Source organism: Ascidiella aspersa, chromosome 2 (assembly GCF_963924565.1).
Source record: "Ascidiella aspersa chromosome 2, kaAscAspe10.2, whole genome shotgun sequence".
NCBI lineage: Eukaryota > Metazoa > Chordata > Ascidiacea > Phlebobranchia > Ascidiidae > Ascidiella > Ascidiella aspersa.
This window is the reverse complement of record NC_139448.1, coordinates 24436108-24448508: the sequence shown is the minus strand read 5'-3', so window position 1 is coordinate 24448508 and position 12401 is coordinate 24436108. Positions and strand designations below refer to the sequence as shown.

General features: G+C 35.2%; 1 protein-coding gene across 1 annotated transcript; it reads right to left on the bottom strand.

Annotated features, from left to right (window-relative positions):
• Positions 1 to 2744: 2744 nt before the first annotated feature.
• Positions 2745 to 11504, bottom strand: LOC146164436 (uncharacterized). The gene is made up of 2 exons (XM_083381905.1): positions 4357 to 11504; positions 2745 to 3218 (listed from the first exon to the last, which is right to left on the bottom strand). Exons 1-2 carry the CDS (start codon positions 5534 to 5536, stop codon positions 3055 to 3057), a joined length of 1344 nt encoding a protein of 447 aa, XP_083238031.1. The 5' UTR covers positions 5537 to 11504; the 3' UTR covers positions 2745 to 3054.
• Between the last annotated feature and the right edge of the window lie 897 nt (positions 11505 to 12401).

Here is a 12401-nt window from a genome sequence, read left to right as displayed (position 1 = left end):
TAAGCTCGCATATTCCATCGAATTTATCCGACGTAAAGAGTTTAAGGGTACTGCTGTTCAGAATAAGGACATGAGTTAAATTCGCGACTCCAACTATAAGACCGAAATAAGAACAACATAAAAGTATGGCAAACTGAATAAGTAATATATTAAGATATCTCCTTGCCCTTACCTTACACGTAAATGACGACAATGACTTCAAATGTGAGCAAATGTTCTTTAGACTTTCTGTCTTAGTCAAAGTCAGGCATTAATAAGTTCTAGTCATTTAAAAGAAAAATATACTTCGCTACAAAATAAGGCATTGCCAGTCTAGTCATTTAAAAGAGAAATATATTTCGCCACAAAATAAGGCATCGTCAGTCGATTATTACGTTATAACAACTAAGGTATTAGACCTAATCATTGGTCTTATTCCTAAATGTGTTTAATCCAACGTTGTTGTTATTATTTCAGTCTTTTGGTTTGGAGTCTGTTTTAGGTTCCGTTGATAACATTTACCTCAACGAGAGCAGCAAGTTTATGGAGCTTATAATGTCGTTCCACATTATTTTTTGACGATGCTTTGTGGCGCCATCTTTAAACATTTTATGCCCCGAGACCAAACGAAAGTCATTAATTCGCCCCTGGCACGCATGTAGCACAAATGTCAACAATTTTAACAAATATAAACACTAAAGGGACGTGGAAAAAGATATAAACAAAATAGATAATTCTAGTTTTTGTAATTTACTGAATTAGGCCTATAGCAAAAGTTTTTTTTTACTGAATTAGGCCTATAGCAAACTATAGTCGTTTCAATGCAAATAAGCACACATTATTTGCACCCAACGGCTAAGAACGTCAAACATATTTTACGCAACGAAAACCAGTGACATATATTGATAGGGAACCACTCACTAACGTAAAACCTCAAGTTTTATAGCAGCCATTGTTCGCATGGCGTGATATTCAGCAAATACGTAATCCTGGTGTCATACTGCCTCCAACGTAAGTAAAATCTCGTTTGAAACTGAAAATTGGTTAGTATTAAAACCGCCGCAAAAATTTTGCGAACTCTACCTAAATTTTGCGCGGATAACAGACATTAAGAAGTTTTTAAACATATAAGTCTCAAGTTGGAAACATTAAAACTTATTTTTGTTAAGGCAATCAATATGTTATGACTCCAAATTGATTTGTGTAAAGCTGAAAACTCGCGACATTTATCGATCCAGAATTACTAACAAACGTTAAACTTTAGATTGTAGCAGCAATTGTTTAGACCTAATAATACCAGCACCAAACTGTGTCATACGGTACGTGAAAAAAATCCTTGTAAATAAAAATTGCTTAAGGGCGACCGGTTTGCGACGGCGCTCGCTTACCTTCCTCAAAAAGATATCTCCCAGTACCCGCTGGATAGTATCTATTTATTTTTTTTACTTACCACACAAAAAATGAAATTAGCCCCAGCAACCTCCCCCAGAAAAATATTTCTTAACACACGCTGAAAAATAATTAATTTATGTTGCTTGGCAGCCTTTTAAAAATTAAGAAGTATTACGTAATTTTGAGAAAGAATTGCTAAATGGCTTACTCAAGAGTTTTACATTTTTTTCTTAAATTTGAAAAATCCGGGTAAATTGGTTAACAGGGCAGGACACCGGGACTGTCCCGCCCAAACCGGGATGTATGGCAAGCCTTTAGGGCGCAAAAAAGGAAATGCGTATGACAAAATATTTTCTTCAAGTGGCGTATAGCAATTTAAATATCAAATATTTAAAGTCAGGCGACTATTAAATCACTTCTTTTTATTTTTTACACCAAAGTGGCCTGTACTTTAATTAAACTGTTATGAACTTAAAAAGCTTAACGTGTATGAGCTGCGCCACCCGATCCGTTAGAAATCAGTGCATTTCTAACCAAACAGGTCTACGACAATCAGGGCATCCAATGGCAGAAAAGTCTAGACTTTTAGACCTTGAGGTCCTGGCAATGCACTGATTTGGACCTTTAGGTAAACTCCCGGCGAAGATAAATTGAAAAGTATTCATTAAAAGTTCAGAAAAGATAACAAAAAATATGAGATAGGATTAATAACACTTGACCCACCTAAACCCTAACGCTAACCCGAATCCTAACCCAAATAATGTGCGTTATTTTAATAATTCTTTAAATGCTGGGGAAAAAAGCCCAAACTCGGATGGTTTCTCGTCCATTGTATTTAAGATTATTACGTCACAAATTGAGGTATTGGGGCCTGAAGCGTTATAATTATTAAATTATCGCACATTATTTGGGTTAGCGTTTGGGTTTGGTTGGGTCAAGTATTGTTAAACTTAATCTTCTTATGCACATTTGTTAATGCAAATTAGTGCATTGTCCAAGACCTCAAAGTCTAAAAGTCGGACTTTTTGATCCTTTGAATGCACTGATTGTCGTAGACCTTTTTGCTTAGAACTGCACTGATTTCTGACGGATGGGGTGGCTGCGCATTAAAAAAAATATTTAGTAATAAACTGTAGTGAATTTGGAAACCTTTCTCTAGCAAGTCACATTTTAAGAACCAGGGAAAGATTTTAACAACTTTATTTTTATGCCAATACTGATAAGCGTATTGGTGGATGTTGTGTTCATATATTACTTTTTTTTAATGTTTCCCTGTTCATGATACCTGGTGGTTTGCTTAAAAGTTGACAAAATATGTACGGTCTGTCGAAGACCAACTTGTCAGCTCTCTTAATTCAGTTTGATAATTTCAAATCATGTAACATGTATTTACATTCCATATAGTCCACTTTTGATTACAACCATCAGAAAAATGCCGATCTTATTAACAAAACGATGATCACAGCAAAGGCAGTAAAATGTGGTTTAGGTACAAATAAAAAGTTCCGGTATAATGTTGTTGATACTATTCGTCCATTTAATCAAACATAACTAGCACTCCATTACTATTTGCTTTTGCAATAAAACAAACAATGCCAAGCGACAAACCAATATTCACTGATGAAATAATGACAGAATTAGTAATTTCCCAGTGTTTGTTTAAAAAGAGGCCAGTGTCTTCTTTCAGTATCTTCGATTTCTCTGATCTGGTGATCTGCTTCTTGGAGCACTACGCTTTGAAGAGCTACGACCAACTTCTGCCACTGTGGGTGGTGAAGCTCCACGATAGCGATTGGAAGAATATCTATTTCCATTGTTTTCCATAAGACCAGTTGATGATCTACCACCTTTAACAAGGACAAGACTGGTCATATCAAAAGCGGTACTGCTAGCTTATTTTACAAATTATTAACAGTGATACTGGTAGCCATATTTTATAAAATACATTTGTTGTTTTCCTTTTCATACCAATACACAGAAAAGCAGTTTACTGTTTCTGTACAAATATTTAACTGATTCAAAACATAGCATTGTCACTGTAGATTTAGGACAGTGGATAGTCCATTCATAATAAAAACAATGCTATGTTGCATTAGGATTTAAAAGTATATTGTCAAAAATATATATAATACATTCAGTTAGTTTTCAAGTGCTATGTTCCTCGGTAAAACAGTTACTAGAATACTGGAGCAAATAGTGAGATCAAAATATCTTCTATTTTTCCCTAGTTGTCAATTCAATTGAGTTTCAGTCAGTTATTTTTAGATATGTTGCATTTTTCATATACAAGTGAAAAAATATGCCAGCATGGTTAGCTTTAAGGTCCATCTAAAATAAATTGAGTATATGATTGGCCAAAGGCAGAAAAATATTCTTGATAATGTAGAATAGGTAATAATAACATAAATCCAATTTATGGCTTTCTTTTTAGAAACATAACTGGAACTTGAGTTTTATTGTTAAGACGTTGCCACATTTATATTTCAAGATTGTTTAACGAGGTGCTTCAAATATATTTAAAGTATCCAAGACACTGGTAGTGGTAATAACTTAAAGTGAAATATGTTGACAGTCCTGTTTCGTACATCACTGTATGTACAACATTGGCCACTTTCTGCAGCGCTGTTAGTGTAACAGTTGCAAAACAGAAAATGGACAATTTTTGGTACTTATAGATACTAGCTAGTATGTATTCAGCTATCAAATTAGAAACTACCTTCTCACAGTGCTTCGTCAAATGTCAATGTACACCTGAAATAAATTGTTTTAGAATTTACCCTGAATTTCTGTCATAATAACCACATTTTTACAATCACACTAAATGTAAACTACTTTGTATTTTACAAATCCAAAATCAGGGTATCCAAATTTTTCCAGAACCATTGGTAAATAACACATCAACCGAAAAAACATTTTTTTGCTTTTAACTTAAGACTTAATAATAGCAGAAAACACTGGTCTTTTCAGAAAAAAATCAAAAGTTACCTGAGCCCCTATCAGCTGCATAACCTCTAGATGAATGGTGATAATCTTTAGACATTCCATTATCAGCATAACCACTATCTCTTGTGCGACCCACATCTTTTCTTGGCAGATATTCACTTTTATGGACTGGAGATTTGTCGTAAGTTGCTCGTGAGGCAGTGTAGGTGCTACGACCTCTTGGTGGAGAACCCAAATCACCACTATTTGCTCCAGCATATCTACTTGTAAACTCATCTGGAGAAGGATCCCTCACACGTCTTGATGTTGGCGGCGAATAAGATGTGTCAACAAATTCTCTTCGATCTTGATAATCCAGATCTCTTGAAGCATCTACCCTCCTACTTATAACAGGTGAGTATTCTCTTACTCCATGCTCTCCACGTTGAATCACAGGTGGAGAATAGTCCCTCCTAGCATCCATTCTGCGAGATCTTACAGGACTTTCTTCCCTGTAAGGTACCCTGGCAACTGGACTTCTTGACCGAGCATGTGATTCATAACGCCCACCATAAGGATCCCTTGACAGAATTTCAGTACTGTAGCGAGCAGTAGCATCATCTCTTCTGTCACTATAGCGATAGCTGTCTGCACCTGAATCAGCCCTTCGATAGTCATAACCAGTTGACCTGGTATCTGAAGCCATTCTCGAGTCGCTGTATCCTCCAGAATGGGAATATCCTCCTCTGCGAGAATCTCTATCATCAGCTTTGTATACACCACGAGAATCACCATAACTGCTTCTTCTGGTATCGTTGTAGCCACTGTCCCGACCTCCTGCCCTGTAGTCATCAAAACCACGGCTAGGCCTTCCCCTTCCATATGATTCATCATAACGATCTGAACGACCAGAAAAACTTCTGCTGTCTCCTCGTCCACCACCTCGGTAACCTCCACGACGTGGCCTATCCCCAAATGAAGCTTGTTTTTCTGCTTTTCTGACAGTTACACATCTTCCTTGAATTTCGACACCATGCATTCGGCGAATTGCTTCATCAGCAGAAGATTGGTCCTTGAATGATAAAAATGCGAAACCCCTTGAGCGATTGGTTTCCCGATCTTTCATCACCATTACTTGTACAACTTCCCCAAACATGTTAAAACTTTTTTCCAACACTTCTTCATCACAATTGTGGTCCAGACCACCAATAAAAATTCTTCCTCCAATTTCTTCACGGCTCATTTTTTGATAAAAGTTTTTCAGTAAAATACTAAACAAAGGCTAACTAAATCAGTACAAAAATACAACAACCCAAACATAACAACATTTCTCTACTGTAGCAAATCCCTAATTTCCATAGTAATGTGAAAACTTAACAGGGCTTAATTTTGGGCTTCAATCCTAAAATTCTCTTTAAGCATGTATATTAGGAACTGATGGTGTCTACTTAATTTGTAACTATATTCTCCTGTGTTATTCGACAGTATTGGATGTCATCAATGGTCAATGGATTATGGAACTACATCAAGAAATATTATTTCTGGTACAAATAACAATGTTTCAACTTTCAGTGAAGAATAACTTATTCATATTTATAAGGCACATTAAACTCTTTTAGTGGCCAGCAAGCATGACATTGTTCCTTGAAAATATGACAATTATATTTCTGATATAGCAAATTGGAAAAGTTAATAATCCATAACTGTTGCATCAAAATAACTAAACTCTATTTACCCTTATGAAACGTAAATTTACAGAATATAAAGATTTTTACTATTAATTGGAGAGTCTTGTTTGTATGAGCACTATTCATGCTGTATATAATGTGAACATACCAAAATCAAGTGTAGTGCTCAGTTGCATTTCTCATTAACCTTTGTTTTTAAAGCCATAAAGATTCTGCATTCCAGACATTTTAGTCAAACTTATTGCCAATATGTAGAACATGATAGTGGTAAAAGGCATGTATGACATTCATGTAATCAATTACAGGAGAGCATGGCAAACTCCGAAGGAAAATGATGGAATACTCTTTGATTTATCAAAAATGTCATGTATTTACTGATATAACCGGCTTTTAAAATAAGCTTCTTACCTTCACAATCATACATTAGTGCCATGGATTACCTATTTTCTTTGCTTTTTACTGAATTCCTCCTGCTGCCACTGGGAGTTTTTATCAATTCGATCACAAATATAGGACAGATTCAGATAATCAAAATACAAATGTTCAGACTATCAATCAATCAATCAATCAATCAATCAACAGAACTTTCAAATAATCAAATTCAAACCAAGCTTTATATGTCATATAACCAAGCCTTTAACTTACCATCATAGCAAATAACTCATCTGTATACTTAATTCCATTTTTTTATCAAATCAGTAATATTGTACGTGTTGAACAAAATTGCACTTAATTTAGTACAACTTTCCATAGTTCCACAAAACACAGATTTTTATAATCATCAAAACAATACTTTTCACGAGAGATGATAATTTGGGTTGTTTAAACAGCCAAACAACCGCCAACTGCAGTAGTTTATACGGCCAGATTTAGTAAGATTAGTTTTGAGCAAGAATCCTCAAAAAATTTAGGAAATTTTCAAAGCATTATAAGACATGGTTTATACATAAAATCAAATTAATTCATGCTATTTGTCTTACGTTTTGTTTATTTACAAAGTTTTCTAATGATAATTGGAATGTTTGAGTTTTAGCAATAAATAGAATAGCAATTTTGCAGAACCATGAAAAAGTGCAATTCATTAAGTTTAGTACCGGCTAAAAAATATTTTTCCATAGTTTTAGCTTTCCTGCAGAAAAATGAAAAAAAGCTTTACAAAAGCTTTACATGAGTATAGGACAAAAATTGGAAAAATTTATCAAGCTCTTTTTAGTTACAACAGGCCTAAGCATTACTAGGCCATTTTCATGGTCTCTATGTGCGACAATAGGAGTAGGTAGTTTTGGCTCTAACTTCATGTTAAAGTATTTTTGTTCTCTGATGTGGGGTATTAAAAGCTGACACACCAAAAATTGAAAAAATACTGTTTTAATTGTCTTAGATCAAAATCTAAAGTCTTTCGGGTGGACACTTTCAAGTTCAATACAAAGACGAGCTGGGAAAATAGTCATTCCTTATATTTTTTCTAAAATTTTGATCACCTTATTTCAGGGAGAATTAAAACTAAATAACAACTAGACGGGGGTGCGGTTGTTGTATATTTTGTCAGGGGGTATACTTTCGGGGCTTAGTGTTGATTTTTATTTTGTTTTAATTTTTTTTTTTCAATTGATTTTATTTTTTTTATTTTTCAATTTTTATTTTTTCATATTCATTTCTTAATTTTTATTTTTTATGTTTTATTTTTTACTTTTTATTTTTAATATTTTGTATTGTGTATTGTGTATTTTATATTATATATTTCATATTTTGTTTTTCATTTTCCTTAACTTGTTTCTGCAAGCAAAAACAGATATGGGCCGAAAACTTTCCCACTTAACTTCTGGCTTTGATGCGAAAGGGGTTCAAATATGGCGTAGTATTTGGGGAATGATTGAAACATATATTTGATAAATAGAATTTACGTAGATAATGTGTATGGCCATTTTATTACAGTTTGGCCAGCTTACGTGTTTGAAAAGCAAATATTATCATTCTCCTAAAGACTTAAAATGGTTTAACGCCTATGGTTTGCAATACTTTTGCAAAGTTTTACTCAGTAAATTTTTACCATAGCTTGGTCCGAGCAATCACTGTTAAAACAGACTTTAAACTGTAGTTTTAAACAATATGAAACACACTATTATGTGCCTAATAAGCAAACTATTAAATCGAAAGTTTTGCTAGTTGTTTAGGCCTGATGTTGGTATGTTGGTTGGAGCAACATGCACAACAGGTGCTAACAGAGAGGCGTACACTGCCTTAAGATTTCGCATTTAAATTTGCGGCGGTAAAGGCACCCTATTGACACTTGATTATTAGGCGAAGCTTATCGCGAAGTAATTGGTCGCCCGAAAAAATGCTGACGCCGCATTTAAAGCAAGCATTATAAATGAGTCGCCGATATTCTGCTTTAAACATTCCTACTCACAATGCTTCCCTGTGTTAATTGTACGGTGGGTGAAAGTTTATTCACGGCCTTACCTCTTTGTGTATTACCACGACAGTACAATGAAATACGATTTGGAGAACATTTGAAAAAATAGTATTTGGAGAATATTTGCTATTTGAACCTGTTTCGTATGTTACTCCAATCCAACATATCAACACACAATTTTAAGTTGTGTAGGCCTGGTGTTGATATGTTGGATTGGAGTTGCCACCAGATCTCGCATTTAAATTTGCGGCGGTAAAATATGTTGTTTCTTAAGAGCATTAAGTAATTTTACTAAAGAGAAGCCTCTTTTTAAAATGCAAGTCGTACGCGCCCAGTGTTGGACGAGCCACTTCGCACAATAAAAGTCTCACGCGCGGGACAATAAAGCGCAGCAGGCGGCAAGTCGCTTTGTTACTTCACAAGCTGGACAAAGCAATCGAATATGAATGAATTCTGTATGAAAGTTTTTCTGCTGCTAGATGGCAGTCGCTAGCTACAGAGAGCTAAAACGCTATATTTCAGGTTTTTGCCCCCCAAGCAAAGGCCCCTGAGGATGCAGCCTCATAAACTTCTACAAAGCACCTACATACCACTCTACGCCATGTCTGAAAATTTGAAGGTTCTACGATGTAGACTTACTAGACGGGGGTGAGGTTGTTGTATATTTTGTCAGGGGGTATATTTTCAGGGCTTAGTGGTTATTTTCAATTTTTACTTTATTTTTATTTTTTATTTTATTTTTTTAATATTTTGTATTGTGTACTTTATAATAGGGTTGGGCATTTGACCGGTCAAATAAAATCCGGTCGACCGGTCAAATAGGTCAAATATTGGTCAAATACTATACACACAATCAAAAAGCAATTAAAGTTAAAAATAAACCTTGATTTTAACTTTAAATAAATATATGAACATTTTGGTTAGTTTGCAAAACAAAAACAATTATTTTTTGATTATCAATAAGAATTTTTGCAAAACAATGCCCATCTTGCAAGCAATGCTATAGCAGTATTGTAGTAACTTTTACCATTACTACAACCACCAAGTAAAGCCAACAAGTTTATTAACTAAATTTTACAACAAATAAATGCATCAGTAAAAAAGATTGTGGTATACCCAGTGGTGGGAAACATTTTTATTGTTAGCAGTTTCTATCGCAAAAGTCACATTTTAAACCGGTCCTGTTACAAAAAGTCTTATTTTTAGGCAGTAAACAGATAATTTTTATATATACGACAGAACTTCGTTTTATGAAGACAACGTCTTCTTTTCCTATCACATTCTTATAAACCAAACTATCTGACAACCTATTCTTGAGATTAAAGTAGTTGCAAAAACTGGGTGCAACCCCAGGTTCCAGCAAATGGTGTGAACTAGCTGAATCCCATCACTGCTATATAACAGCCACATTGAAAAGCAGCTTTTTTACTTGTACTTATGACGTAGCAATTCAATTTTCAGACAAACAATCACAAAAGAAAAAAAAATAATTATAAAAAATTAACACAATGTATAACTTTTACTTGAGAACTTAACCATTGTACATTATGAAAAAAACAAACACGTGAGCCAGGTTGGAAAGTTTGGCCAGCACTTTCAGCCGCGGTCACAGCCGCGGGGTAATACTAATTTACGGAATGATGAATGGTCGGAATGGTCGGAATGGTCGGAACGCTCACTTATTTAAGTGTTACCAAGTTAAAACAATTATTAAACCAACGCACAATATTTGGTTTAGGGTGGGGTTAGCGTTTGGGTGAAGGTGGGTCAAGTGTTATTATATTTAATAATAATACTGTGAGCGTTCCGACCATTCCGACCATTCATCATTCCGTAAATTAGTGTTACCCCAGCCGCGCAGTTTATAGAAAATGTGTTCAGCCGCGCAAATCTGACTCGAGCAAACGCGCAAAACTTCAGCCGCGCAAACTTCTGTATGAAACTTAACAAGCACAAAAAAAATTGGCGGGCCGCATACTGAAGTTGAATAACATTTTTTAACGCTAGTTTATAAGACGTATATAATATAATGCATCATATAGAATCACTTGCGAAACGCTAAAAACGCACAGTTCGGCGATTTGGTCACGCATCAGTGGACAACGGTCACGTGTTTAGTGACGTCAAATTAGTCAATTTCGAGTAATATTGCATATTAAATGCTATACTATCCAACTTTTTAAATATTTACCTGCGCACTGCGCCTGCACACTAACCAAAAATTGCGCAGTGATTCAAGTATTCTATGAACGCTGTAAGTTTAATATAAATTCGCAATTTACAACTTTCGGTAGCCTGATGGTTTATTTTCAGCCGCGCAAGTTCAAGTCGAAATTTTATTTTCAGCCGCGCATTTTTTCAGCTGCAAAACATCTCCCCCGCGCAATATCCAAAGTTTCCAATCTGGCACGTGAGCTACTTGGATCTCAAAATTCGGTGTATCAGATAAGATGCAAAAATCTGTTGACAGTAACCAGTAATGCTGCTAACCGGTTCGCTGATCTCATAAAATTTCGTGGGACAGTTCTACAGAACCGGTGCGAACCGGCTGAATCCCACCACTGGAACTAGTGTTTTCTTTTATGACAAACGCGATTCATGATATATGTGTACTTATTCTAAACAAAATAAATCTACTTTGCTATTACAAACACTTTGTGATTACCACAGAACCTGTGTTTGCATCAGGTAAACCCTACAATTTTATATTTGAATTCTTTAAAAAAGTTACAATCAAGATTATTTAAAACTCAAATAACAAAACAACTCTTAAAAAATTTACAACATTTAAATCCAATATAAGTATTTGACCGGTTAAATAAAGTGTGGTCAATTGACCGTATTTCACCGGTCAATTGACAGGCTTGCCAACCCTACTTTATAATATATATTTTGTTTTTCATTTTCCTTAACTTGTTTCTGCAAGCAAAAACAGATATGGGCCGAAAACTTCCCCACTTAAAATATGCCTTTGATGCGAAAGGGGTTCAAATATGGCGTAGAATTTGGGGAATGATCGAAACATATATTTGATAAATAAAATTTACATAGATAATGCTTATGGCCATTTTAATAAATTTTGACCAGCTTACGTGTTTGAAAAGCAAATATTATTATTCTCTTAAAGACTAAAAATGGTTTACCGCCTATGGTTTGCTATACTTTTGCAAACTTTTACTAGGTAATTTTTTACCATGGCTTGGGCCGAGCAATCACTGTTAAAACAGGCTTTAAATCTGTAGTTTTAAACAATATGAAAAACACTATTATGTTCTCAATACGCAAACTATTAAATCAAAAGTTTTGCTAGATGTTTAGGCCTGATGTTGGTAGTATGCTGGTTGGAGCAAGATGCACAACAGGTGCTAACAGAGAGGCGTACACTGCCTTAAGATTTCGCATTTAAACTTGCGGCGGTAATACACCCTATTGACACTTAATTATTAGACGAAGATTATCGCGAAGTAATTGGTCGCCCGAAAAAAAACTAACGCCGCATTGAAAGCAAGCATTATAAATGAGTCGCCGATATTCTGCTTTGAACATCTCTACTCGCAATGCTTCCCTCCGTTAATTGTACGGTGGGTGAAACTTTATTCACGGCCTTACCTCTTTGTGTATTACCGCGACAATACAATGAAATACGATTTGGAGAATATTGGAAAAATCGTATTTGGAGAATATTTGCCATTTGCACCTGTATAGTATGTTACTCCAATCCAACATATCAACACACAATTTTAAGTTGTGTAGGCCTGGTGTTGATATGTTGGATTAGAGTTCCACCAGATTTCGCATTTAAATTTGCGGCGGTAAAATAAGTTGTTTCTTCACAGCATTAAGTAATTTTACTAAAGAGAAGCCTCGTTTTAAAATGCAAGTCGCACAGAGCCCAGTTTAGGACGTGCCACTTCACACAATGAAAGTCTCACGCGCGGGACAATAAAGCGCAGCAGGCGGTGAGTCGGTTCGTCACTTCACAAGCTGGACAAAGCAAGCGAATA

Bases quoted from the DNA above. Each gene is read 5' to 3' on its own strand.
- LOC146164436 (XM_083381905.1), bottom strand. From the start codon at position 5,536: ATGAGCCGTGAAGAAATTGGAGGAAGAATTTTTATTGGTGGTCTGGAC. The intron at 3,219-4,356 runs GTAACTTTTGAT...TCCTTGTTAAAG, and splicing joins TGCAGCTGATAGGGGCTCAG to GTGGTAGATCATCAACTGGT.